The sequence below is a fragment of the Ovis canadensis genome, chromosome 2, assembly GCF_042477335.2.
Source record: "Ovis canadensis isolate MfBH-ARS-UI-01 breed Bighorn chromosome 2, ARS-UI_OviCan_v2, whole genome shotgun sequence".
In the NCBI taxonomy this organism is placed as follows: Eukaryota; Metazoa; Chordata; class Mammalia; order Artiodactyla; family Bovidae; genus Ovis; species Ovis canadensis.
The window spans coordinates 248,001,612-248,028,040 of NC_091246.1; the positions used below are offsets into that span (position 1 = coordinate 248,001,612).

A 26,429-nucleotide genomic window follows, 5' to 3' on the forward strand; every position below is an offset into this window, starting at 1 on the left:
ACCTCTGGTAGCTGTCACCCCCGCGTGAAGGATGTAGAGAATAACAGGATAGACCCCGCCCCCCCTCCCCCGGTTGTCGCTGGAATTAAAGTAAATAACGGGACAAAGTGCTTGACCTGGAACCTGGCACTTGGAGCGCGCCCGGATACAGCCAGTGGTGTCTGAGGCTACGTTCTTAAACTGGCCCTGAACTAGTTCGTCTTCTTTCAAGTCCCGTGTTGAAATTCCTGTGGTTATCAACTATGAACAGTTTTCCTCTTCTCCCCTCCCTCCACAGGCGGATTTACTGATCGCCCCCCGCCACTCCACCCCCTCTCCCGGATCGCGCAGAAGAAAACGAAGCAGAGGCTTTGGGGAGCTCCTGGAGGGTTTGAGCGGGGCGGCCCCAGGGGAAGTCCCGGAGTCTCCCAGGCCCCGCCCCCGGAGGGGCGGGCCCGCGGCTGGGCCTCCTATTGGCTGCCGGTCGCATCACCTGCCGGGTGTGAACCAGGAGGCCCGAGGTGTGGGAGGCCTACCTGGTCCCACCCCGGGCCGCGGGAGGACCGGAATGACGGGGGCCCGACGCTGGGCCCCCCTGCTCCTGTGTCTGCTGCAGTCCGCGCCAGGTAAGGGCGGGGGGCGGCGGGGGAGGCGCGGGGCCGCGGGGGCGCTCCTTCTGACCGACCCAGGGAGGGAGTGGCCGGGCAGAGGTCTGTGCGGGGTAACCCGGGTCGTGCGAATCCGCAGATACCATTCTCCGCCCTCCCCCAACCCGCCGCCTCCAGTTTTCTTCTAACCGGGGACTGAACAGACTCGAGTGTGAAATTCCTTTACGGGAAGGAACTGATCCAATTTCCTAGTGCCAGTTCAGCCCCAGGTGAACAGAGAAAAACAAAAAAGTCAGCTGCATTTGTTTATAAAGCGCTTTTTAAGGTTTCCTAAAAGCCCTGTCCGCTGCACGAATACCACCACACTTGACCCTCATTGGTACAGGAAACCAAGAAGAAGTGCTCTGCCCTCGCTGGCGGGGGACGGGGGTGGGGGCTGGGGGGTGGGGGGTGTGAAGGGGTTGGGGGGGGTCAAAAGTTCTACCCAGGCCTGAGGGGAAGGAGCACCCGCTTAGTCTAAGCTGTGCTACCGTTTTAACAAGGCACCTTTTTTTTTTTTTCTGCACCGTTGCTAGTAAATAAAGTGACAGGTACAAAATACCTTGGGTGGTTGGGATCCAACCCCCAAAGCCCAGCCAATCCCGGGAGAAGGACCCCAGATTGGCCCCAGGATATCACCCTGATCTTAGACTAATAATTTAAGAGCTTAGAAGGGCCCTTGGACATAATCTCGTATTAAAGTTAAAAGCCAACATTTGTCTGAGCATCTTCTTTGTGCTGGGCACCACATTATTCTAGTTAAGCGTCACAACCCAACTGTCCTACAATGTAGGTAGTATTTTCTCCCTTTTCAGATGGGGAAACTGAGGCTCAGAGCAATTAAGGGAGGCAGTGGTGAGACACACAGAACAGAGAAGCCTGAGGCTGAAGTGAGCGTGGCCAGCTTTGGCTGTGGGGCGGGCTGCTGGTCGTTCCACCCAAGTCAGTTCAGGGACGTCACAGCAGCTGATGAGGAATAGGGTACCTACGTGGTGGGAGGGGAGGGTGTCCTCTGTACTTCCCTTTTCACCACCAAACTCAATAGCTTTGCTGTCTAGCCCTAGCTCTCCTTACACTCGATGAATATTTAATGTACAGAACATAAGCTGCGGTGTGAAGATTTAGGGTGAAGCAAAGCTGAATCCAGTTTCTAATCCTGGCTCCCACACATAATGGGTGTGTAGACTCAGGCAGTTGGGTTGTGACACTTAACTAGAATAATGTGGTGCCCAGCACAAAGAAGTTGCCCAGACAAATGTTGGCTTTTACCATTAATATTAGATTATGTCCAAGGGCCCTTCTAGCTCTTAAATTATTACTCTGTAAAGGGTGTGTAGCCCCTTCTGTCTCTGTGGAAGGGGAATGACACCTACACCACAGAATAGTTTGTCCTGAGGACTGAATGAGGTTTTCATTGAATGAGGTTTTGATTGAATGGGGATTTGACTGAATGCCACCCTTGTGCCTGGCACCCTTTGACGGCTCAGTAGAGGGTAACTGGGATTGCGGGGGGCTCAGTGGTAAAGAATCCACCTGCCAATGCAGGAGATACAAGTTCGATCCCTGGGTCGGGAAGATCCCCCAGAGAAGGAAATGGCAACCCACTTCAGTATTCTTACCTGGGAAATCCATGAACAGAGGAGTCTGGTGGGCCACAGTCCAGGGTCACAAAGAGTCAGACACCATGGAGTGACCGAGCACCTCGAGGGCTGCTATTTCTCCACTGTGGCCAAGCTCAGACGTGAGGCCTATTCTCAGATAAGCCCCTTGTAGACAGATTTTGGCCTCCTGCCGGCCACCTGCTGGAAAGTCCAGAAACTGGGAGCACTGTCAGCATCAGAGTCCTGGCGATCCAGTTCCAATGAGAGGACCCAGGTTGGGGTGAAAGCAGGAACCCACATTTGGGTCTAAAAGGGCGAGGATTTGAGGCTGAACTGAGGGCAATCAGCAGAATGGGCCCCTCCCTCCCCGATGCCCGTCTGTAAACTGTATGGATTTCTGTCACGGCACATGTGACCCTTCGGGTCACTGAATTCTCCATGGGACCATGAGCACCTAAAGGGCAGGAGTGGAGTTGTAGCCCTCTTTGAAACCTCTGGCTTGCAGTGATCGAGAGATGTTCTTGACCAGAAGTGAGCCACAGATGTTGGAAGAATAATGCTGAACATAGTTGGAAATAGTGGAAACAGTGGCAGATTTTATTTTCTTGGACTCCAAAATCACTGCAGATGGTGACTGCAGCCACAAAATTAATAGACACTTACTCCTTGGAAGAAAAGCTCTGAAAAACCTAGGGAAAGTGAAATCGCTCAGTCGTGCCCGACTCTTTGTGACCCCATGGACTGCAGCCTACTGGGCTCCTCCGTCGATGGGATTTTCCGGGCAAAGGTACTGGAGTGGGTTGCCATTTCCTTCTCCAGAGGATCTTCCTGACCCAGGGATCGAACCCAGGTCTACCTGCATTGAGGGCAGACGCTTTACCCTCTGAGCCACTGGGGAAGCTAGACAGCATATTAAAAAGCAGAGACATCACTTTGCCAATGAAGATCTGTCTAGTCAAAGCTATGGTTTTGCCAGTAGTGATGTACGGATGTGAGAGTTGGGCTCACATAAAGAAGGCTGAGCGCCAAAGAATGGATGTTTTTGAATTGTGGTGCTGGAGGACTGTTGAGAATCCCTTAGACAGTAAGGAGATCAAACCAGTCAATCCTAAAGGAAATCGACCTGAGTATTCACTGGAGGGACTGATGCTGAAGCTGAAGCTCCAATACCTTAGCCACCTGATGTGAAGAACTGACTCATTTTTCAGATAAGACCCTGATGCTGGGAAAAATTGAGGGTGGGAGGAAAAGAAAGCAACAGAGGATGAGCTGATTGGATGGCATTACTGACTCAATGGACATGAGTTTGTGCAAACCCCGGGAGGTATGACAGGGAAGCTGGGCGTGCTGCAGTCCGTGGAATTGCAAAGAGCTGAACACGACTTCGTGGCTGAAGAACAACAGGGCCCATGAGAACCTAGGGAAGGAGGTATGATCAAGAGCTCAGACTCTGGGGATTTCCCTGGTGGCACATGGGTTCGATCTCTGGTTGGGGAAGATTCCACATGCTTCAGAGCAACTAGGCCAGCGCACCACCACTGAAGCCTTCATGCTCTAGAGGCAGTTTGCCGCAACAAGAGAAGCCCACTCACCACAACAAAGAGCCCAGCCCCCACAACTACAGAAAGCCCTCCCACAGCAATGAAGACCTCAGCCAAAAATAAAAACAAATTTTTAAAAAATGTAGAAAAGAAAGAGCTCAGACTTTGGGATTGACTAGGCCTGGATGGATTTGAATTCCATTTCTGCAACTTATTAGCTGAGGGGGCCTCAGTTTCCTCATCTGTAATGTGATGCTCACAATTAGTACCTGCCTCCTGGAGATGTGGGGCAGATAATGCAGATAACATAGTTTGCGTGAAAATGCAGCTAACATAGTTGCATCGTGCCTGGCACATAGTTGAGACACGGTACACATTAGCTGCTATCACGAGCAGCAGCAGCATCGCCACCACTTCTGAAAGATGTCAGGAAGACTCCCCGGAGGAAGTGACATGGGAATCAAGTCTTTAAAGGATTAGATGGTGAATGCCACGCTGTCGAGGACACTCAGGTTCAAAGACACCCAGAGGAATGCAGTGGTTTGAGAAGGGCGAGAAGGAAGATTGGTTGCAGCCTGGTAAGGTGTGTTGGTGAGCTGTCAGGAAGATGTCAACGAGATGGCCAGGCCAACCTGGGCAGGGCTTCACGTACCCTGATAAGGAACATGGACTTTGTTCTGAGAGCAAGGGAAGGGCAGGAACTGGGCAGCTGTGTAAGCAGATGCATATTTCAGAAGATGAGCAGTGAGAAGGAAGAAGTGCCAAGGAGGGAAGTTAGGGGCAGTTAGAGGCGGTCAGGGAAAGAGCCACTGGGACGGTGACATCTGAGCAGAGATGTGAAGGAAGCAAAGAAGTGAGCCAGATGGAATATCCGGGGGAGAACAGTCTAGGCGGAAGGAATAGCTTGTGGAAAGGCCTGGAGGTGAGTATAGGCCCACACACTCTAGGAACAGGAAGGGGCCAGTGTGGCTGGAGGGGACACAGTCCTGGGTTGGGCTGGGTAGGGTCCTGTGGGTGACGGCAAAGACTTTGGTTTTACCTTGAGTGAAACAGAGGCCACTGGGGCTTTAAAGCAAAAGGGTGACACGATCTGACTTTCATTTTAACCCTTGCTGCCATATGGCAAATGGATTGAGGGGACAAGGCTGGAAGCAGGGACAGCAGTTAGGAGCCCTTAGGGATAATCCAAGTCATCACAGCATTCATTCACTCAACAGATTTTCACTGTTCACCTGCTATCTGCATAGGGACCTTTGCAGGCAGACGCTGGGGACATGGCTGAGGACAGGACAGAGCCTCCGTTCCATGAGACCCTCAGGGCCATTCCTTCCTGAAGTCCAGGGATCTGTCAGGTGGTCCTGCTCTGTGCTGTTTTGCTGGGACCCTCAAGTGCCACGGTGGGCTTCCCAACCTGGCACAGATGGACTGCTGAGGTCTAAGGAGGGGAAGGGGCTGTAGGTCACACAGCTATAACTGGAATCATGCCCCCCAGGGCCCCAGCCTACATCACATCCCATCTGCTTCAGCCACCCCAGATAATGCCTGGTTCTTAAACTGAGCAAGCACCCAATTGCCTGCCATGCCACTCTTCAGCTCAGAATGGCTCCAGGCTTCATGACCTCTTTCTCCTCCACAGGGCGGCCCCTCCTGGCCCCTCCCCAGAACGTGACGCTGCTTTCCCGGAACTTCAGTGTGTACCTGACGTGGCTCCCAGGGCCTGGAAACCCCCAGAACGTGACCTATTTTGTGGCCTATCAAAGGTGGAGGGGTGCCTCTGAGCTGGTGGGGTAGGGGGGTGGGCCTGAAGAGGTGGGCAGGGGCCGGAGGGGCTTCTCTGCGATGAATAGCTGCATTCAGTGTGGACAGCACCCGCTGGTTCTCTGAGTCCCATGGGTGACGGCCTGCGGCAGGTATTGGGAGAGGGTATTCACGAAAGTTCTGGAGGTGGGGGTGATGCTGAATGGAGAACAGTGCCCAGGTGATGAACCTGCCAGGAGCGAGGCAGGGTCTTTGAAAAAAGTCAGAGCAGGGCATGGATGGAGCTGTGAGGGCCCGACAATGGAATTCTTGAGGGCCTGGGTAAAGTGCTTGACACTATAGCCGGTAAAGGAGGCAGAGATATCTCTTGCAGAGCTGTGTTGGGCATGGTGAAATGATCACCCTTTTCCCCACAGACCCTGCACAGAGCCTTGGGGTCCTTCTCACGTTGGCAGCCCAGGCATCCATCGCTAATGCAGAGGAGTCTAAAAGTCTAAAAGTGAAAGCAGATTTCTCATCTTTGCACATAGGTGGAATTCATCTGAAGATCTTTCATTAGAGAGTAAGCTAATAAAAGCAGATATTCAGCAGCATTAATCTAGAATTGGTGGGAAGGAAGAGGCAGGAAGGAGAAAAACTGCCATATACTCAGGACTCTTCCTGTGCCAGGCTGAGTGCTAGGAGCCTAGCATGAGTACCTCCCTTCTGCCTCCCCATATTGCCAGGCAGGCTCTGCATTTCCCCTGTGTTAGAGGTGAGGAACAACTCAGGCCGTGACTTGAGTAAAGAAGTCAGTGATGGAAGCAGAAGAAAAACCCACATCCGTCCGACCCCAAAGCTTGTGCTCTTCAGTTCTATCACAGTGCCTCCATCTGTAGCCTCCAGATGTGAACGGTGGGCGCCTGGCTTGGGAAAGAACAATACCTGTAGAGAGCTTTCCAAAGAAAGAATGGGAACTTCCCTGGTGGTCCAGTGGTTAAGAATCTGCCCGCCAATGCAGGGAACATGGGTTTGATCCCTGGTCCGGGAAGATCCCACATACTGCAGGGCAGCTAAGCCCGTGGGCCACAACTACTGAGGCTGTGCACCCTAGAGCCCATGCTTCACAACGTTAGAAACCACCGTAACTGAGAAGTAGCCCCAGCTCATCACAACTGGAGAAAGTCCACACGCAGCAACGAAAACCCAGTGCGGCCAAAAGAAAGAAAAAGAGAATGGCACAGAACTGTATCAGGAGGCAGAAAATACCCAGCGTGGCCTGTGTGTTGGTTGTGTGTCTGCACGTGTCTGTGCGTGAAACGTATTTAATTTCACACCACCCTGCAAGGAAGGATTCAGGGACTCCGCTCTACCGGGGAGGGAATTGAAGCACTAAGAGGGTGTTTCGCTCAAAACCACACAGCTAGGCATAGTGGAGGTGGGATACACTGATTAAAGAATTGAAAGCCTCACCTCAGACCTTTATGATATTTTCCTTTCCTTTTACACTTTTGAAACACCTGTGCAGATTCCAAAACTGTGATGTTCTAATGGTACTATTTTTTCATTTATTAGCTAGAATTATTTTACAAAGAGATGCTTCCTTTTATGTAATATTTGATATTCAGTAGTACTGTTCATACAGGCAAGACAGAATAAATGCTTGAAACTTTTTTCTTTACCAGTTTGGAAGATAATGAATTGATTCCCTATCATGTCCCAAAGGTGATTGCCTTGTTTTTGTTTTTTTTTTTTTAAATTATCACCAACTCAAGTAGTTAAACATATCTAATGGTTTAGTTCATTGCAGTTGATTCTACTCATTGAAGCTTGAATTGTCTCTCTTTGGCCAATGAAAGTCCCTTCAGGTTGGCTCCTTAGTCCTTTGAACTTGACCCTAGTGAGTCTTAATTTCTTTATTGTCATTTGTTGCAAATAGATAGTCCAGACTCATTTGCACAATTCCTGACCTAAAACCTGAAATCAACCATGTCTCTGTTTGGTAAAAAATGGTTTTAAAGAACACTGTGTAGCTGTCTGATCACTAATGCCCAATTGCTTTGAGAGCTTTTCAGTGAACAGAATTGGGTGATGTGTATAAAAAATCCCATCTCTATTCCTGGCTTCTACTGAGATGGCTGATTAAATCCGCAAGTCACACCCATGATCTCTTTATCAAATAATTTTCCAGCCGCAACTTTGGTGTTCTCTCCAGAACATGGTTTCTTATTTTTTTGCAATATTCATAGGCTGAGATTTTCCTAATCTTCAAGTTCTGGTTCCTTTCGGCTTAGCAATTCCTTCTATCTGTCTGTCTCTCTCTCCTCTCTCATTTTACTGTAAGCAGTAAGAAGAAATCAGGTTATATCTGCAGCACATTGCTTAGAAATCTCCACAGCTAAGTATCCAAGTTCATCACTTTCCACTTCTGATTTTCCATAAAACCACTAGGATGTAATTCAGCCACACTCATTGCCACTCTATAACAAGGATCAATTTTCTTCCAGTTTCCAATAAGATATTCCTCCTTTCCATCTGATCACTCCTAGAATCACATTTTGTTATAGCTCTTAACCATGACTCGTCCATCTTAGGTGACCCTGCATGGCATGGCTCATAGCTTCATTGAGTTACATAAGCCCCTTCACCACGACAAGGCTGTAATCCACGAAGGGGATCTATATTCTTACCAATAGTCTTTTCAAGGCAATTTAGGCTTTTGCTCCCATGAACTTCAAAACCCTTGCAGCTTCTACCCATAACCCAACTGCAAAGCCACTAACTCATTTTTAGGTGTTTGTTACATTAGCACCCCTGAGGCCTTTCTCGGGAGATGGTCACCTCTCTTCTCTCTGTGTCCTCACCTGGCCTTTTTTCTGTGTGAGAGCTGCCATGGTGTCCCTTCCTCTTCTCATAAAGGCGCTAGTCTTACTGGCTTAGGGCCTCACCCTCACGACTGTGTTTAATCTTAATTACCTCTTTAAAGGCCCTGTCTCCAAATATAGTCACATTAGGATGTTAGGGCTTCAACATATGAACTGGGACGGGGTGAGGGGTGCTGTACAATTTAGTCAATAGTACTGGTAAACTGGGTTTCAGTAAATTTAAAACTTTTGTTCTTTAAAAAAATAAAACCCCAAAGAAAATGAAAAAGTCAGTGATATATTCACAATGCATACACTGACAAAGAACTTATATCCAAAATAGATAAAGAAGTCCTACATCTCAAAAATAAGATGAATCACCCCCAAAATATTTGAATAGTCACTTAACAAGAGAAGATATGTAAATGGCCAAAAAGCGTATGAAGAGATGTTCAACATCATTAGTCTTTAGGGAAATGCAAATTAAAGCTACAGGAAATACACACACCACTAGAATGGTTAAAATTAAAAGGTGTGACGGTGCTAAATATAGGTAAGCATGTGGAGGGCATTTTGCTGTCGTTTAGTTGCTAAGTCGTGTCAACTCTTCACAACCCCAGGGATTGTAGCCCACTGGCTCCTCTGTCCGTGAAATTTCCCAGGCAAGAATACTGGAGTGGGTATGGAGGCATATGGCCCTCCATATTTGGCGGTTTTGCAGCCACAGGTTCAACCAGCCATGGAACAAAAATATTTTTTAAAAATTCAGACAGCTCCAAAAGACAAACTTGAATTTGCCACACAGTAGCAAATATTTATGTAGCATTTGCATCATATTTACAATTATTTACATAGTGCTTCCATTTATATTAAATATCATAAGTGATCTAGAGATGATTTAAAGTATATGAGAGAATGTGCGTGTGCCGCATGCAGATACAAAGCCCCTTAGATAAAGGAACTGAACTCCACAGATTTCTGTATCAGTGGGGGAGGTCCTAGAACCAATCCCTTGTGGATACTGACTATATATTGTGGGCGGGAACTACAATGATACAGTCACTTTGGAAAACAGCTTCACAGTTTCTGGTAAAGTTACACATTCAGTGACCACGTTTCCCAGATTCCACTCCTAGATCTCTATCCAAGAGATGTGAAAACATGACCATATGAAGGCTTGTATGTGAACTTCCATGGCAGCTTAATTCATAATTCCCCGTTACAGACTGAATGAATTGTGTTCCACCCCTTAGTCACTCATGTGTTTAAGCCCTAACACCCTTGGGGACTGTATTTGGTGACAGAGTCACAAGTATACCGTATTTAAGGTGTAAGAGGCAGTTAAGATTAAATGCGGTCCTGAGGGTGAGGCCCTAAGCCAATAGGATTAGCACCTTTATGAGAAGAGGAAGAGACATCAGGGCTGCTCTCACACAGAGAAAAGGCCAGGTGAGGACTCAGGGAGAAGGAAGGTGACCACCTCCTGAGCGAGGCCTCAGAAGACAGCAAGTCTGCTGACACCTTGATCTTGGACTTCTCGTCTCCAGAACCGTGAGAAATCGGTGTATTTGTATCATTTAAGATTACACATATAAGTGACTTCATATGATATTTATCTTCCTCTGTCTGGCTTAATTCACTTAGTGTCACAATCTCTAGGGCCATCCATGTTGCTGCAGATGACAACACACTACCACCTTGTTTCATAAATGAGGAATAAATTAGAAGAAATATAAGAGCAAATCAATACAGTAGGTAATGCCTTGAGAGAAACAGAAGGTGAGAAGAGAGAAACTTTTAAAACGCAAAGAGACCTGGAATGTAAATGCTCAAGTTATAAGACTCACAGGAGAAAGCACAGGAGAGGATCTTCGTGGCCTTGAGTCAGGCTCACATTTCTTAGGACACCGAAAGAAAAGAAAGCTGATGTGTTAGTCTGCCAGGGCTGCCACGACAAAATGCCAGACTAGGGGCCTAAACTCATTTAAACGCTGGCTTATCAGAGTGATATTTTAAAAACATAAATCGGATAACCTCAGTTCCCCTGTTCAGAACCTTCTGGCAGTTTCCTATGACATACGGAATAAAATCCAAACTCCAAACCAAGATGGTGAGACTCTGCCTGCTCTGCCCACCCACCTCCATCCTCATCTCCTGTCTGCCCACCCTCTCTGTTCCTTGTCCACTGGGCTTTGGCCACCCTGGTCTTGCTTTTTTTCTGGACTGATCAAGTCCCTTCCCATTGCAAGGCTTTGCTTTTGCGATTTCCTTCCCCTGACCCCTTCTCCTGGCTCCCTTCTCAGCATCCAAGCCTCAGCTTCAGCACTGTCTTCGTGGCCTTTCCTGAGCTGCCTTTAGAAAGTAGTCACCCCACCTTCCCCTGTTATCACCGCACTTACCAGCTCCTGGATTTATCTTGTCGATGTGCCGATGGTGGGAAAGCCCCTCCCTCTAGTGTCAGTTCCTGAAGGCAGGACCTGTCTTCCAGGAATTGCACATTCCCCACGAACAATGCCCAGCAAGCGGATCCCTCCTTTGCACCTTAGTATTCTCAGGAAGTTGGAGTCATGGTCTTGGGTGTCCCCTCTGACGTTCACGTAGCACCCAGCACTGAGTGGGACACACAGCAGGTGGCCTGTAACTGCCTGAATGAATAAACGTGGTGGAGAATGGTTACTAGCAGAGCAGCCCTGTAGGGAGACATCACAAATGAGGAGACTCAGCCTTGGGGGCATTAAGGTCCCAGAGCTAGTGACGGGCAGAGCCCGGGTTCCCACCCTCGTCTGTCGTTCTCGAGCCCAAGCTCCTAACAGGACGGTCCTTCTTCTGTCTCAGCCGACGGCTGGCTGGCCGGACAGATAGATGGATGGACAATCAGGTGGGATGGAGGGGCAAGAAATCGTGTATTTTCCAAGTTTCCTCCCCCCAAGGGGCCGAACCCGTGACCCACACTCTTCTGTCTCTTTCCTCAGCTTTGTGCCCCCCAGACGATGGCGGAGGGTGAAAGCGTGTGCAGGAACCAAAGAGCTGGTGTGCTCTCTGATGTGCCTGGAGAAGCAAGACCTGTGCAACAAGTTCAAGGGGCGTGTGCAAGCAGTTTCACCCAGCGCCAGGTCCCCCTGGGTAGAGTCCAAGTCCATGGATTACTTCTTTGAAGGTAGGGAAGGGACCTGTGAGAGGGAGACTGTCTGCCCAGGAGCTCAGCTCAGAGGCCCTGCTGTCCTAGCCATCTGCCCTCCACCTCCCCAAAGCGGTGGGCAGCTCTGGAGCCATCCGCCATGGGCCCAAGGAGTCTGACTTTGCGATTGGGAATCAGAGGAGTTCGCCAGCCCCAGCAGTTCAGTCTGTGTGTGTGTGTGTGAGTCGCTCAGTTGTGTCTGACTCTTTGTGACTGAATGGACTGTAGCCCACCAGGTTCCTCTGAGCATGGAATTCTCCAGGCAAGAATCCTGGAGTGGGTAGCCTATCCCTTTTTCAGGGGATCTTCCCAACCCAGGGATCAAACCCAGATCTCCTGCATTGCAGGCAGATTCTTTACCATCTGAGCCACCAGGAAAACCCAGTTCTGTTTGTACCTCCAACGAATGAGGTTCATGATCTTCTACTGTGTACAACCTTGGTTATGAACGACACAAGGCATTTTACTTATTCCTATTCTTGTTAATGTTCAATCTCTCTCTTTCAGAAACAATTTTTTTTTAATTTTAGTTGAAAAAATAATTTCTGTACACCATAGAAATTTCAAGGGAAAGAGAGATAAGAATAGGAAGGAGAACGTTCCCCATGCTTATAACCTTCAGGAATCACCACTGTTAACAATGAGTGAAGAGAGCAGTTTTTTCTCCAGTGTGTTTTATTTCTGATCCTCACAATAGGCCTGTGAGGTTCATTTTAATCCACCCATGTTTTTAAAAAAATTAAACAATCAAGACTCAAAAAAGTTAAGAAACTGTAAGTGATAGAGATGTGATGTCAAATGGTTCTTTCTGATCTTGGACAAGATGCTGGTTTGGGTCAAGAGTAAGAAAGGGAGTATAAATACTCACACAGTAGCTTCATGGAGCTGCAATCTGTAACTTATCACTCAGGCTTCTCAAAATGTTTGAGGACAAAATAGGGCTTGAAGGGAGGGGAGGAAAGGATTGAATGAGGGATGGCAGGAAATGACAGAGAAGGAAGAAGCGATGATTGGGATGGGAGAAGCTGGCAGGGTGGATTGACACATGGACAAAAGGATGGATGCATGGATGGATGGATGAGAAGAAAGGAAGTGTGGAAACGATAAGGAGGAAGTGATGGACGCATGGAAAGGAAGCGGTTAGAAGGATGGATAAGTGCTTACAATGAAGGGACTAGTATAGGTGAAGTACAGGATACAAATGAAACTCAGATGGCTGGGTCAGTGGCTGGAGAGTACAGAAGAAAGGCTGGGTGCCTGGCAAGGGAGGGAGGGGGAGAGGGAAGGAAAGGCAAAGGAGAAAGGAAAAGCAAGAAGAAAAGATACATGGAAAGAAAAAAATAGATGGATAGAAAGGATGGAGGGATAGCAAAGAAGGCTGATTGGCTAGAAGAAAGGAAGAAAGAAGGTATAAATGATTAGGAAGACAGGATGGATAGGAAGGAAGAAATGTCAGCTGGAGAGAAAGCAAGGTAGGAAAATTAGGAAGAAGGAAGGACGGCTGAGAAGGATGTGTAGGTGGGAAGGAAAAGAAGCATAGTCACGAAAGGGGGATAGATGGGTGGAAAGGAAAAGAAAGCTGGGAAGGTAGACAGAAAGTTTGTCTGCCTAGAAGAACGATGGATGAATAGGAATAAGAATTAGAACAATAAAGGGACAGATGCAGAGAGGTGCTTACTTTTTTATTTCTTTAATTAATTTTTTTGTTGTTTCTTCCTCCCTAAAGCTCTTCTGATGCTCCTAGACCACACCTCAAGCTTGAATGATCCTTCCTGCCTTTTTCTGCCCTCAACTGTGACCCGGGTCACTTTCTCTCTTGAGTTTTTTTTAATTTGAATATTTCATTTCCCTCTAATTTCCTCCAGCTCCCTGAGGTCAGAATTTATGGGGGCCTCGTCTCCCCGGTTCTCTCAGCTCCCTGCCCAGGGCTTAATACGTATCAGAGTCCAGTGGGTGTTTTCCTGAACACATAAGTGGTGGCACCTTGCAGAAGCCCCATGCTTTCCCTGAGCACAAACAGAGCAGGGAAGACCAGTGAGGTCAGGGCTCCTGCTGTTTGGCAGGGAAGGCTGCATGGAAATAGTGGCATTTCAGCTGGACCTGGAACAATGGTGTATTAATTTTCTCTTGTTGCTTTATTCCTTGTCACTGCCCCCTCCATCTTCAAACCATCAGTCAAACCCAGATAACCTTGATCAGACTGTCCGTTGAAATGGACAGTAAAGATTCTGCCAGTGAGGGCTCAGAAGGAAGTGAAGAGCATCATAGAGGAAACCTACATCCCCTTCAGGAATGTGTGTGCTCAGCCACGCAGTCATGTCCGACTCTTTGAGGCCCCTTGGGCTGAAATCCACCAGACTCTTCTGTCTTGAAAAGGGATTTTCGAGGCAAGGATACTGGAATGGGTTGCTATTTCCTCTTCCAGGAGATCTCCCCAACCCAGGGATCAAACTCTCGTCTCCTGCCTCTCCTGCGTTGACAGACAGATTCTTTACCACTGCACCATCTAGGAAGCCTAAATCTCTTTCAAGAACAGTTCAATCATCACGAGCAGACTGTTAGTAGAAGTATGGATACTGAAGGTACTGCCCCGCAGAAGGAAGTGAGGACTATGTTACTGAAGGGAGATGCCTCTTATATACTGGAAGACGATGAGCAAAATTGTGTCCTGCATGGACATGGAAAACAGAACTTATAAATGATTAATTTGGTCATTCATCAAGGAGATTTCCAAGCAAAATATTGAAGGCATGATCTGGTTTATTATTGGCAACTATAGCAACATGCAAGGAGGAAAGAGAGAAACTGAGGAAAGGGCCTAAACAGAAAGGAACCAGGACTTGAACGTCCGGAAAATTCTCAACCTATCCAGAATGGCAAAAGATACTAAAATCAAGAAATATCTTCCAGGAGTGTGACGCAGAGAAATAGCCAAGGATGTGATTGTACACCTGGACTTCCTGGTGGTGCTAGTGATAAAGAATCCGCCTGCCAAGGCAGGAGACATAGGTGATGCGGATTTGATCCCTGGGTGGGGAAGATTCCCTGGATGAGGGCACAGTAACCCACTCCAGCATTCTTCCCTGGAGAATCCCCATGGGCAGAGGAGCTTGGGGGCTACAGTCCACAGGGTGGCAAAGAGTTGGAAGTGACTGAAGCAACTGAACACTCACACACCCACATGATTGTACAACCATTTACTAAAACCTCAGAAAGATCAAAGTGTTTGGTCCAGAAAAAGGGCTCTTTGAAGAGATTTAAGGGTATGACATACAGTTGCCTTCAATCAAGAAAGCTGAAGTGTTATCCCTCAGCCAGCTCAGCTAAAGCCAAAAATAGAAACGGCTCTTCTCAAAAAGATATGTGGAACTGGCTTCTCTCGAATGCAGTAGGTCCCCATGACATCTGTAGGAGATCCATAAGCTTCTTGAGAATTTTATATCAGCAGAAACAGTGTCAGTTTGGATGAAAAGGAGCAGAGAGAATATGAAATGGAAGAAGGCTATTGGTCCCCCAATTTCTACTGGAAAGAAGCAGACTGTAAACTATTTACCTGCAAATATCTTTCATGAAAAAGAAGGATTATTCAGAGAGTGGAACCAAGATCCCAGAGAGCAGTGTTGAAAGCCAAGCAGATGTAGTTCCCAGGCCTAAAAATCTAATAGTTTGTGTAGCTAGATTTCAAAACTGCTTTGGCTCAGTGAGTTTTTTACCTCCCGTTTCCCCCTATTTGAACCAAAATGTCCATGATTATTATCTGTTGCCTATCCCACCCCCTTATATTGGGAGCAGATAACTTGTACTTTATTTTCACTGGTCCACAAGTGGACAGGAATTGAGTCCAGGAGTCATGCTGAATGCATTGTACCCAGACTCTCACCTGAACCTGATTTAGATACTTTAGAAGACGAGATTTTGAAATTTGAGTTGATGCTGTAATGGGATGAGACCCTGGGGGGACCTTGGGATGGGGTGAGATGGCTCAATGGTAAAGAATCCGCCTACCAGTGTGGAAGACGCAAGAAATGCAGGTTTGGTCCCTGGGTTGGGAAGATCCCCTGGAGAAGGAAATGGCAACCCCCTCCAATATTTTTGCCTGGAGAATCCGTGGACAGAGGAGCCTGGTGGGCTACAGTCCGTGGGGGTCACAAAGAGTCAGACACAGATGAGCAACCGAGCCCGCACGCACAGGATGGGGTGAATGTACGTTGCCCTTGAGAGAGACAGGAATTTCCGTCTGTCTCTCAGGAGTCAGACGGAGGACCATGACAGGCAGAATGACTCCCCCCGAAGATCTTCATGCTTTAATCCCTGAACCTCTCAATACGTTAAATGCTAATATTAGATGGCAAAAGGGATTTTACTTAAGTTTATGGGTGTTAAAATAGTGAGAGTATCTTGGATTATCCAAATGGGCCCAGTCTAGTCCCTTGAGTCCTTAAAAGCAGAGACCTTTTTCCAGCTGGAGGCAGAAGAGGTGCAGAAGAAGAGGGAAATCAGAGAGAGTTGAAATGTGAGAAGGATTCAATGTGGTGTTTCTGCTTTGAAGATGAAGGGGTAACGTGATTAGAAATGCAGTTGCTGGGACTTCCCTGGAAGTCCAGTGGTTAAACTCCATGTTTCAGCTACAGGGCACATGGGTTCAGTCTTGGGTCAGGGATCTAAGATTCCCACAATGCTATGCAGTGTGGCCAAAAAATTTTTAAAAAAGAGAAGAAAGAAGCACAGGTGTCTTCAGGAGCTGAGAAAGGCCCCTGGCTAACAAACAGCATGGAAATAAACCTCAGCCTCACAGCTACAGGGAACTGAAATCTGCTAACAACAATATTGAGTATGGGAGTGAATTCTGCCCCAAAGATCCCAGAGGAGATCCCAGGCCAACTGACACCTTGATTTCCACCTAGCGTTGAGAACCCCATCAAGCCCACCCAGACTCTTACCTCCAGAACTGTGACATGATAAATCTGTGTTGATATAAGCCACTAAGGCTGTGGCAATGTTATGGCAGCAACAGAATACTGATATAGATGGGCAGGATGCTGACAGGCCAGTGACAGGGGAAGGGCACCCAGGGGGAAGGGACAACACCAGTCAAGGCAGGTTAACCGTCTCCGCGCTGGGTGAGGAGCAGGCCTGGGTCCTGACGGGTCCCGTTCTGTTTCCTCCAGTGGAGCCAGCCCCACCCGTCTTGGTGTTCAGCCAGACAGAGGAGATTCTGATTGTCAATGCTACATACCAGCTGCCACACTGTGTGCCCCAACCAGATCTGAACTATGAGGTGGATTTCTGGAAGGAGGGGACTAAGAACAAGGTGAGAAGCCCCTCTCATGCCCCCGCAAGCTGAATCCCCTTCCTCACTCTCCCAGCAGATCCCCATGCTCCTCACCCTCCGAGCCTTGTTCCTGAATGCCTCCTCCAGGAAGCCTTCCATGCCTACCCCTCACTGCTGCAGTCACCCCCTTGACTTTGCAGGGTGATTGACTTGTGGCTCACCTCTGCTCCAAACCCCCGCCCCCAAGGGGCCAAATCCAGGACATCCTTCCCCTGCATATTACAGCTAGTAACAACAGAACAGTTTTCTATTTTTTTTTTTTATTATGAAACTTAAAAAAAAAATAAAATCTGATTGAAGTATGATGGGCTCTGGGAGGCCTACTTGCTGAGGCACCAGATTCATTAGGGAAAAAAAAACTAGAAAATTCAAATAAATTCTAGGAAGAAAACCGAAAGTATTCAGAGATGATTTCAAATAACTCTTTGGTGTATATAGTTTCAGACTTGTTTCTGTGTAGGCATGTGCTTATATCAGTATCTATTTGTTTATGGCAGGGGTTAGCAAATGTTTTCCATAATTGGCCAGAGAATAAATATTTTTGACTTGGCAGGCCATATCGTCTTTCACATCTATTCCACTCAGTCTGAAACACAAAAGGAGCCTTAAGTAAATAGGTAAATGAAGAGGCATAGCCATGTTCCAGGAAAACTATTTTCAAAGAAAGGAGAGGTTACAGTCTACGGACCCCTGTTCTTATTCATTCTGTCTTTTACTGAACCCAGACTCTCACCCTTGGCCTCCTGCACACTCTGGATCCCAGATCTTCATCTGATGTGGTCCTTGCCTTCAAGAACCTCACAGGTGTTCTTGTGTTCTTTCTACTGTCCAGTAGAAAGATAATGTAGAACACAGTGTGTCATTTAAATGTTCCACATTCAGTGAAAAGAAACAAGTGAATTTAGTTTTCATAGTAGATTTTATTTCATTCACTAGGATATAATCATCTCAACAAGTAGTTAATATAAAAATTACTGAGATTTTTGGGTTGGTCTCCCATCAAAGTTGGTATGTATTTTATACTGGAGTGCATCTTGGTTGATACCAGCCACGTTTCAAGTGTTCAGTAGCCCCATGTGGCCAGTGGCTACTGTGTTGGACAAGCAGCCCTAGAGTTTTCTGTGTCTGTAATGGCTGAGGGACTACCCCCGTGTTGTGTAGTCACTAAGTCGGGTCCAGCTCTTTGCAACCCCATGGACTGCAGCACACCAGGCTCCTCTATCCTCCACTATCTCCCGGAGTTTGTTCAAATTCATGTCCGTTGAGTCCATGATGCTATCTAACCATCTCCTCCTCTGCCGCCCCCTTCTCCTTTTGCCTTCAGTCTTTCCCAGCATCAGGGTCTTTTCCAATGAGTCAGCTCTTTGCATCAGGTGGCCAAAGTATTAGAGCTTCCGCTTCAGCATCAGTCCTTCCAGTGAATCTTCAGGGGTGATTTTCTCCACCCTAATATTTTGACATGCCCTCAGGGTGGAAAACCTGAGGCATCTGCCCCCGAAAGTGAGGACCACTGGGCCCTGGTCGGGTGTGCCTGGGAGTGACCCTGAGTGGCAGGGCTGCTTTTGAACCCAGACCATCTCTACCTTGAGACTCAGTTAAGAAGAGAAGCCAGATAGTGTTGGGAAGTGCTCTGTGAAGGCTTAAGCCTTAATGCAAGTAAAGAAGTTGTGGGAATCCCAGCTGTGCCATACCTGCCAAGCCTACCCCATCCTGACCACATGGAGCCAGTTCCCCCCGCAGGTCCATCCTCCTCTTTCTCTCTCCACACAGACTCAGTTTCCAGCCACTCCCCATGGCCAGCCAGTCCAGATTCCTCTCCAGCCAGACACCAGAGGGCACCATTGCCTCAGTGCCAGAACCATCTACACCTATGGCAATCCTAAATACAGCGAGTTCTCTGAGCCCACCTGCTTCTTCCTGGAGGCCCCAGGTGAGCGCCAGGTGGTACAGAAGTGAGGACTTTCCCCCTGGGCCTTAGGATCTTCATCATGCGGCGGTTAAGAGCCCAAGTCTAGAGATAGACTCGCCTCCATTAAAATCCCAGCTTCACTTCTGCTCACTATGTATCTTTGGGCAATTTACATACCTCTCTGAACCTTGCTTTCCACCATCTGTAGGATGGGTTTAATTCAGTTTTGTTTTCTTTTTAAGTTTTATGTCTTCATTTATTTTGGTTGCACTGGGTCTTCACTGCTGCTAGAGGTTTTTCTCTAGTTGCCGCAAGTGGGGGCTGCTTTTTTGGGGGGTGCAGGAGCTTCTCATTGCAGCGACTTCTCTCACGGAGGGGCGCGGGCTCTAGACTATGGGCCTCAGTGGTTGTGGTGTGCTGCCCAGACCAGGGATTGAACCTGTGTGACCTGCGTTGGCAGGCAGATGCTTAACCACTGGATCGCCAGGGACGTCCCGGGTTTATTCTTACGGAAATTAGACAGGATGATGTCTGTGAAGCCTCAGCTCAGACGCAGCTGATAGACAGGAGCCCCATGTCTCTAGTCGTTATTTTTTCTTCCTAGGATCCACCCGGGCCCTCCTGCTGCTGCTACCACTTCTGCTTCCACTGCTGTTGGCTGTTGCCTTAGGGCCTGTGATGTGGAAGACCTTCAGGGGGAACCCCTGGCTTCAGCAGACAGAGATGCCACAGGCCCTGGTATGGCAAATCTGGGGGCATGGGACAGAGAGGGAGGGCTATCCAAGAGGAAGGAAGTGGAGCTAGACTTGGTAGGTAGTTCAGGTAGAATATTAAGATGGCCTAGACCGCAAAACGTCCATCTGCCCCTCTAAATTTTCACCATTAGTGATTCATTCCTTTGGCACTAAATTAAAATAGCAGATATGCCTGGGAGGGACAAGTGCCTTAAGTTCCTTTTTAAAATAACTTCATCTCTGCTAAGGATTTGTCAAGTGCCAAGAGCAGGACCCCCAGCCTTGGGACTCAGGAGAGATGCCGGGAGAGGAGGCGGGGAGGGTGGGATGGAAAGGAGACATCTTAAAAAGGTCCCAGCACTTTGTTCACCGTCTAACCGAGGGTAAGTCTTGCACAGGCAGACCCTGCAATTTCTTCATTGGTCTGCTGGCTCACTCACTTAGAACCCGCCACAGGGACAAGGGAAGCCTGGAGAGGTCAGATCTGTTCAGTGAAGGCCTGGAAAGGGAAGCTGAGTCATACATGGGGCTCGGTGGGCACTTGGGTTGGGTGGGAACTTTGAGGATAGGCTCTGAGGGTTTGCCAGACGGAAGTGTTTGACATTCCTGGACCTGCAGGGAATTCCCACTAACTGGAGGACTACCTCTGTGTGAGACATACCTGCACCGGCCCCATCCCTCTACCTTCCCGAGCATGCATGCGTGCGTAGTCGATTCAGTCGTGTCCGACTCTTGGCGACCTTATGGACCGTAGCCACCAAGCTCCTCTGTCCACCTTCCATTACATGGTAACGGTGCTCAGCCTCCTAAAGCCAGCGCCTGCAACCTGGACGCTTTCTCTGGCCTCTGGTGCCCACTCTGCCTGTGCAAATCACAGGCTGTGTGTGCCAGGGAGTTCACGCCACCAGCCCCTCCATCCCTGCCCCGCTGGTGCTCTGAGGCCCAAGCACTGAAGCGGCTCCAAGTCCCCAGCAAGGCTCAGCTCCAGCTTCCCTCGAGGTGACCTGACTCATCACACCCCGCTGTGGGCTGCTGTGCTTTGCTGTCACTCCCCGGGATCACTTCCCAGAGAAACGACTTCCATTTGAATTCCTTGTCTCTTTCCTTGTCTATTTCCGGGGAACCCAGATTAGAACAGTCATGTTTCCTGAAAGGCTGAATCTTCTGTTCTTCTCTCCTCTCCCCACATCAGAACTTCTCCGGACACAGACTCCATGGGGCAGCCTTTCAGCCCAGTGGCCCAGAGTACCTGCACGACTTGATCCTCTGTCCCCAGAAGGAAGTGACCAGAAGGGTCAGGCTGACTTCTAGAGTCAGGGCCCCAGCCCCCGTCCAGGCCAGACCAGAGAAGGACAGCGCTGAGGAGGACGGTGAGAACACAGATGAAGAGGACCCGGATCCTGGTGTCAGCTTCCAGCCCTATGTTGAACCGCCCCCCTTCCTGGGGCAGGAACCCCAGAGCCCGGGGCCCGCTGAGGCAGGGGGGCCCTGGACTCCTCTGGTCCAAGGGGAAGGCTCCTCTACCTGCAGTTCTTCAGGCAGAAGCTGGGCCAGCACTGCGGGGTCCTCGTCCCCCTGGGATGAGGCTGGATCCTCTGGCTATTTGGCCAAGAAGGGGCCAGGCCAGGGGCTGGGTCGGGAGGAACACCAGAAGCCTCTCCCACCACCCGAGGACTCCAGTTCCCTGGGGGAGCCCCCCAAAGACAACCTCTCCTCCTGGACCAGCTGGGGATTATCATCACCAGGGCTGAATCTAGTCCCCGGGGAACCCCCGGTTTCTCTTCGGACACTGACTTTCTGCTGGGACAGTAGTCCTGAGGATGATGAGGGGGAGGAAGAAGATGAGGAAGAGGGCTGGAGGGAGTCAGAAAGTGAGCACAGCAGTGCTGGCAGCTGGGGGGCTAAGAGCCTCCAGAGGACCGAGGTCAGATCCCTGGGGCATTACTTGGCCAGGTGAGCTGTGCCTCTGAGTCCAGTTGCTGCTGAGCTTTCTGAGAACCCAAGACATCACCAAGACTTGAAATCCCAGGAGCATCGTTGCTGGGGCAGCAGAGGGTCCTCAGAGCACCTTGGGGAACCCTAGCTATTAGAAGCCATCCACCAGGCTGAGCTGTCAGAAGCCACCCGCCCTATGACCTGCTTGCTTTGCACCAAGCACCAGGAGGGGTGGAGATAAGAATGGGCAGAGGTCAGAGGTTGGTTGGGTGTAGATCACCCCACTGCCCCTGGGGTGATAGGCCAGCTGGAAAGATTATCTCTGGACAACGTGAAACGGGCAACGTCAGGTCCCAGCGGACACGAAGGCCGACAGCACAAGGGCCCATCCAGCTTTGGGGAGAGGACTTGGAGGCACACCTGGTGGGGCAGAGACTCGCAGCTTTCTCCAGCATCCGCTGGGCGTCCTCCTCCGCAGAACTCAGCCTTCTGGTTTATGAGTTCCCTAGGGTGGGCCCCGGTGAAGAAAAATCTAGTTGGCCGAGGGTGTTGGAGAGGCAGAGGAAGGGGAAGGGCGTTGTCATTGAAAGCCATCTCTGAGTCACGCGTTTCACAATCTAGAATATCACAGACAGACCTGGGTCCAGATCCCAGCCCTGCCATTTACCAGTTGTGTGGCTGGCGGGGAGACACCCTCCTCCCCTGTGCCTGAGTCTCCCCTCCGCAGCTACCCCCTGGGGCATGGCGAGAGGTCCGACAGATGCGTGATGCCTGCCACATCGTTGGCACTCATCACGTGGTGACCAGTAGGATTCTCCCATCCACCCAGGCTCCAGGCAGGTGGGGGGACCACTGGGCATCTCCCACCTGTGACCCCAAACTCAGAGGGACTGGATTCTCACTCCAAGTCTCCCACCTACCTCCTGCCCTCACTGCCCCCCATCTTGTGGTCAGGAAACTTGAGTTCTCAAAAGCTGAAGCCCAGTCAAGGCGGTCCCTGGTCCCTCTCCCTTTTCATGGCAAAGAAAGAACCAAATGGCCCACTGTCTAGGGAGTCTGATTAACTGGTGGTGGGGAAGCAGCCCAGCAGGGAATTGGGCCCCCGGGCCTGTGGTCCCCAGTTTAGCACTTTAGACCCTTCAGTTGCCCATTGTGGTTGTAAAGATGTCCCATTTCCCCTTGCGATTTTGAGAAACCACTGTCTCTGGAAATAGGTGACTGTTCTTCCCCAGGGGTAGTGATGGATGTTCTCAAACAACTGATTCGGTAACCTAATTTTGTCAGCTTTGTGGCCCTGCAGGCACCACAGAGATCAGAACAAACCTTGGCTCTGCCATTTCACCTGCCAGGACTTAATACATTTTTCCACTGATGCAAAAAGCATCTTCATAAGCTTTGTACCCACAGGGCTGTGCTGTTTAGAAGTCAGCATAAAAGTATAGCGTCGAGAGAATGATCTGGAAAAGCTTCTCAAACTTCCAGGCCTTCTCAAATTGTGCTCCCGAAAGACCCTGGGCTTCACGGGAGGAGGAGTCTCAGTCTCAGGGGAAGCTAGAGGTTCCCCCAGGTTCAACCAGAGCAGCCTCCCTGGACCCCTCCTTTTTCTCCAGCACTCTCCACATGCAGTGGTGCTTGGGAGTCTCCACTGCTAAAGAAAACGTTAGCAAACCCCCTTTGAAGTAGGAAATCCTGTCTTCTGTTTCAGATGAGGAAGCAGAAATGTTGACTTCACTGTATATGTCGCTAAGAGTGAGGTCAGGTCTCTGGCCCACCTGGGCAACCCCGATCCCCTTGGCCATGTAGACAGTACCAAGGTCTCAGCAAGGGGCACGGGGTTGCGGGGGCCTTCACCACCACTGGGAGGCGTGCACATGCCTGCCTGCTCAGGCACACACACGTGCCTGTCTGCAGGGGTTTCTCTCCCATGAGGCTTGTCTACATCCATCACTCAACACAGGAGAAGAAAAACAAGCTGTACCCGTGGCACTGGGGAAGGCCCAGGGCCAGTTCCCAGGGAAATACCCGGACCAAGCCCGGTGTCCTTTCTGGAACCTGTCAAGCTGCTTCAAGGAGGTAATTCCAAGTCCCTAAAAGCTATCATCACTGTTGTCTTAGGCTGGTGTCAAGTAACTAAGCACTGTATTCTGAAACCTTGTGTGTTTTCTAAGTATTTTTTTCAGAGTTTAATTTCTGACATAGGCTGAACCCTCCTTGAATTCTAAAAGTCCAGCTCCTTCACGGTCGTTAAGTTATAAACAAAAAACTATGGGCAGCATTAGGAAAGAACATGCTGGCCAATATTATCATGTGTTAGGTATACTCAGCACTGAACTGTTTACAAAGCCCTTTCATAAACTCACTGGCCAGGAACTGCACAGCTTGAGCTCCAGGCCACACATGAAGGACAACGGGGGTGGAGCAGGCGATGCCCTAAGTAAAAGCAACATTCCGATTCTTTAGGTTACTGAGAAGTTTGTATATTGCTCTGAGATATTTGTATTTATTTCTAGCTTTATTTTATGTTTATATTTAAATAATTTCCTAATGCTTGTTGGGGCCTACCCTAAACTGTTTTAAATAAAGAGCTCTATTTTTAGAGAAAAAGGCAAAATCAAATGGAAAAGTATGTGCTCTTATTTCTCAAAGGCTCTTCACCAGTCTTGACTGTTAAGACTAGAGGAAGTCCCCTACATACAAATGTGTTCCATTCTGAAAGCACATTGGTAAGTCCAATTTTTTCATTAAGTCCAAAGAAGTTAGCCTAGGTACCCAGCTAACTCCACTATACTGTACTGTAATAGATTTGTAATATTTCTCATACAAATAATGCATACAAACACAAAAACATAACATATATTTCACTTTACAGTACAGTACCTTGAAGCTTCCCGAGTGGCACAGTGGTGAAGAATCTGCCTGCCAGTGCAGGAGACACAGAAGACGAGGGTCCAACCCCCAGGTCAGGAAGATCCCCTGGAGCAGAAAACGGCAACCCGCTCCAGTATTCTTCCTTAAAGAATGAATAGAGGAGCCTGGTGGGCTACAGTCTATGGGGTCTCAAGGAATCAGACACAACTGAACCCATGCACAGTACCTTGAAAGGTACAACCGCTGGCATACAGGGCTGGCACCGAGTGGACAGGCAAAAAGGACTACTGACTGGAAGAGAGAGAGGAGATGGGAGGTGGTAGAGCTGAAGGATCGTCAGCAATAGGAGATGGAGCACAAGCTGCAGTTTCACTCATGTCTGACATTGATGACATAGCTTCTGGTTCCTTGCTGGAATCGGATGCATGTTCGTATCTTTGAAAGTTCACGGTTTGAAGATTCATACGTAGGGGCTTTACTGGATAAGGTCTTCAGTTGGGTCCCCGGCAGCAGACCAGAGACAAGGACTTGGGGTACACAGCAGTGCAGTGATTTCAGAAAGCACCAACAGGAGAGCGGAAGAGAGGGAGGGGAGGCGGCCAGTCCAGGTGCACGATCAGACAGGCAAGGCCTCTGAGCAAGTGGGACTCTGTCCTCCTAGGGAGCTTTGGGAGTTCAGTATTGGGCCCCCTAGATATGTTCCACTACCAGGGGCAGGAACTGGGGAATTTATCCACCAACCCTTAACAGTCCTGTGTAGAGAGCCACTCCCTCCCAGAGAGGTGCGGGTACTTGCAGTTGGAGTCCATCAAACGGAGGGCAGAAGATGAGTGCCACAGTGCTGCCAGAGCTGCACCCACCACCCTGGCTGCTTACCTTTCTGCAACAACGGCCTACAGAAGGATATAGAATACCCTATGTGGCAGCCTTATGAGCCCAAACTCATTCTAGTAGCTCTCTACTGGGGAAGGGTCTCCCAGCTCCCACCAATTCTCCCTCAGGGTAACTTCTGAAAACCTAAGCAAAAAAGAAAAAAAGCCCGTCATTTTACCAGCTAAATGGATTTATTCAGAAAGAGCAAAGAATTGCCATTGATGACATGCGATCCATGGTGAACAACAAGCGAGTCCCAAGAACAGGAGAGGAATGTTCCCTTATAGGGGAAAGAGGGGACACTATAAACCATCTGTTGGAGGAAACTGGGAGTTCGAAGGGTAGTGGCTCTTCATTGGCCGAGTGAGGACAGTCTCTCATTGGCTAGGCTGTTGCCAGGCAAAGAGAAATTCCTCCTCCCCCTGGGCAGTAACATAGTAGCCCTCTTCCTGTTGGGCAATGCAAGGTTATGTCTCTTTCTGGGGAGTCTGCAATTGACAGCAAGAGGTGGAGCAGGAGAGTTCTCTCTTCTGTCCTCCCAGGATTAGTCACTCAGTCATGTCCAACTCTTTGCAAGCCCATGGACTATAGCCCACCAGGCTCCTCCGTCCCTAGAATTCTCTAGGCAAGAATACTGGAGTGGGTAGCCATTTCCTTCCCCAAGGGAGCTTCCCAACCCAGGAATCAAACCCAGGTGTCCCGCGTTGCAGGCAGATTGTTTACTGTCTGAGCCGCCAGGGAAGCCCTTAAGCCCCCACCTGTAATCTATTATTTTCTGTAAACTTAGCATCTTTGACTGCTTGCTTACAGCTTCCTGGAGTTCATTCCTGTGTGCACAAAATCAAGCTAAAGTGATGGGAGTTTGGGGTTTAAAAAAAAAACCAACGACTTCCCTGGTGGTCCAGCAGCTAGGACTCCATACCCCCAATACAGGGGTTCAATCCCTGGTCAGGGAACTAGATCCCACATGCCACAGCTAAAAAAAAACCCCGTATGGCACAATGAAGATAGAATATCACACGTGCAGCAACCCAAATGCAGTGCAGCCAAATAAATAAATATTAAAAAAAAAAACAGATGAGAAGTTATAGGTTCAGTTCAGTTGCTTAGTCATGTCCGACTCTTTGTGATGCCATGGACTGCAGCACACCAGGCTTCCCTGTCCGTCACCAACTCCTGGAACTTACTCAACTCATGTCCATTGAGTTGATGATGTCCATCCAGCCATCTC

The 26,429-nt window shown here is 49.0% G+C and overlaps 1 protein-coding gene across 2 annotated transcripts; it reads left to right on the forward strand.

Moving 5' to 3' along the window:
• The first annotated feature begins 283 nt into the window (after window positions 1–283).
• Window positions 284–24,073, forward strand: IFNLR1 (interferon lambda receptor 1). Of its 2 annotated transcripts, none has more exons than XM_069575027.1 (7): window positions 284–605; window positions 5,405–5,528; window positions 11,342–11,526; window positions 16,716–16,858; window positions 18,650–18,809; window positions 19,393–19,526; window positions 20,715–24,073. In XM_069575027.1, exons 1-7 carry the CDS (start codon window positions 548–550, stop codon window positions 21,477–21,479), a joined length of 1,569 nt encoding a protein of 522 aa, XP_069431128.1. In that variant the 5' UTR covers window positions 284–547; the 3' UTR covers window positions 21,480–24,073. The 2 variants fall into 2 exon arrangements, with proteins under 2 accessions (XP_069431128.1, XP_070148336.1); XM_070292235.1 differs by lacking the exon at window positions 284–605 and adding an exon at window positions 2,324–4,690 and having other exon boundaries at window positions 5,943–11,526.
• The last annotated feature ends 2,356 nt before the right edge of the window (window positions 24,074–26,429 follow it).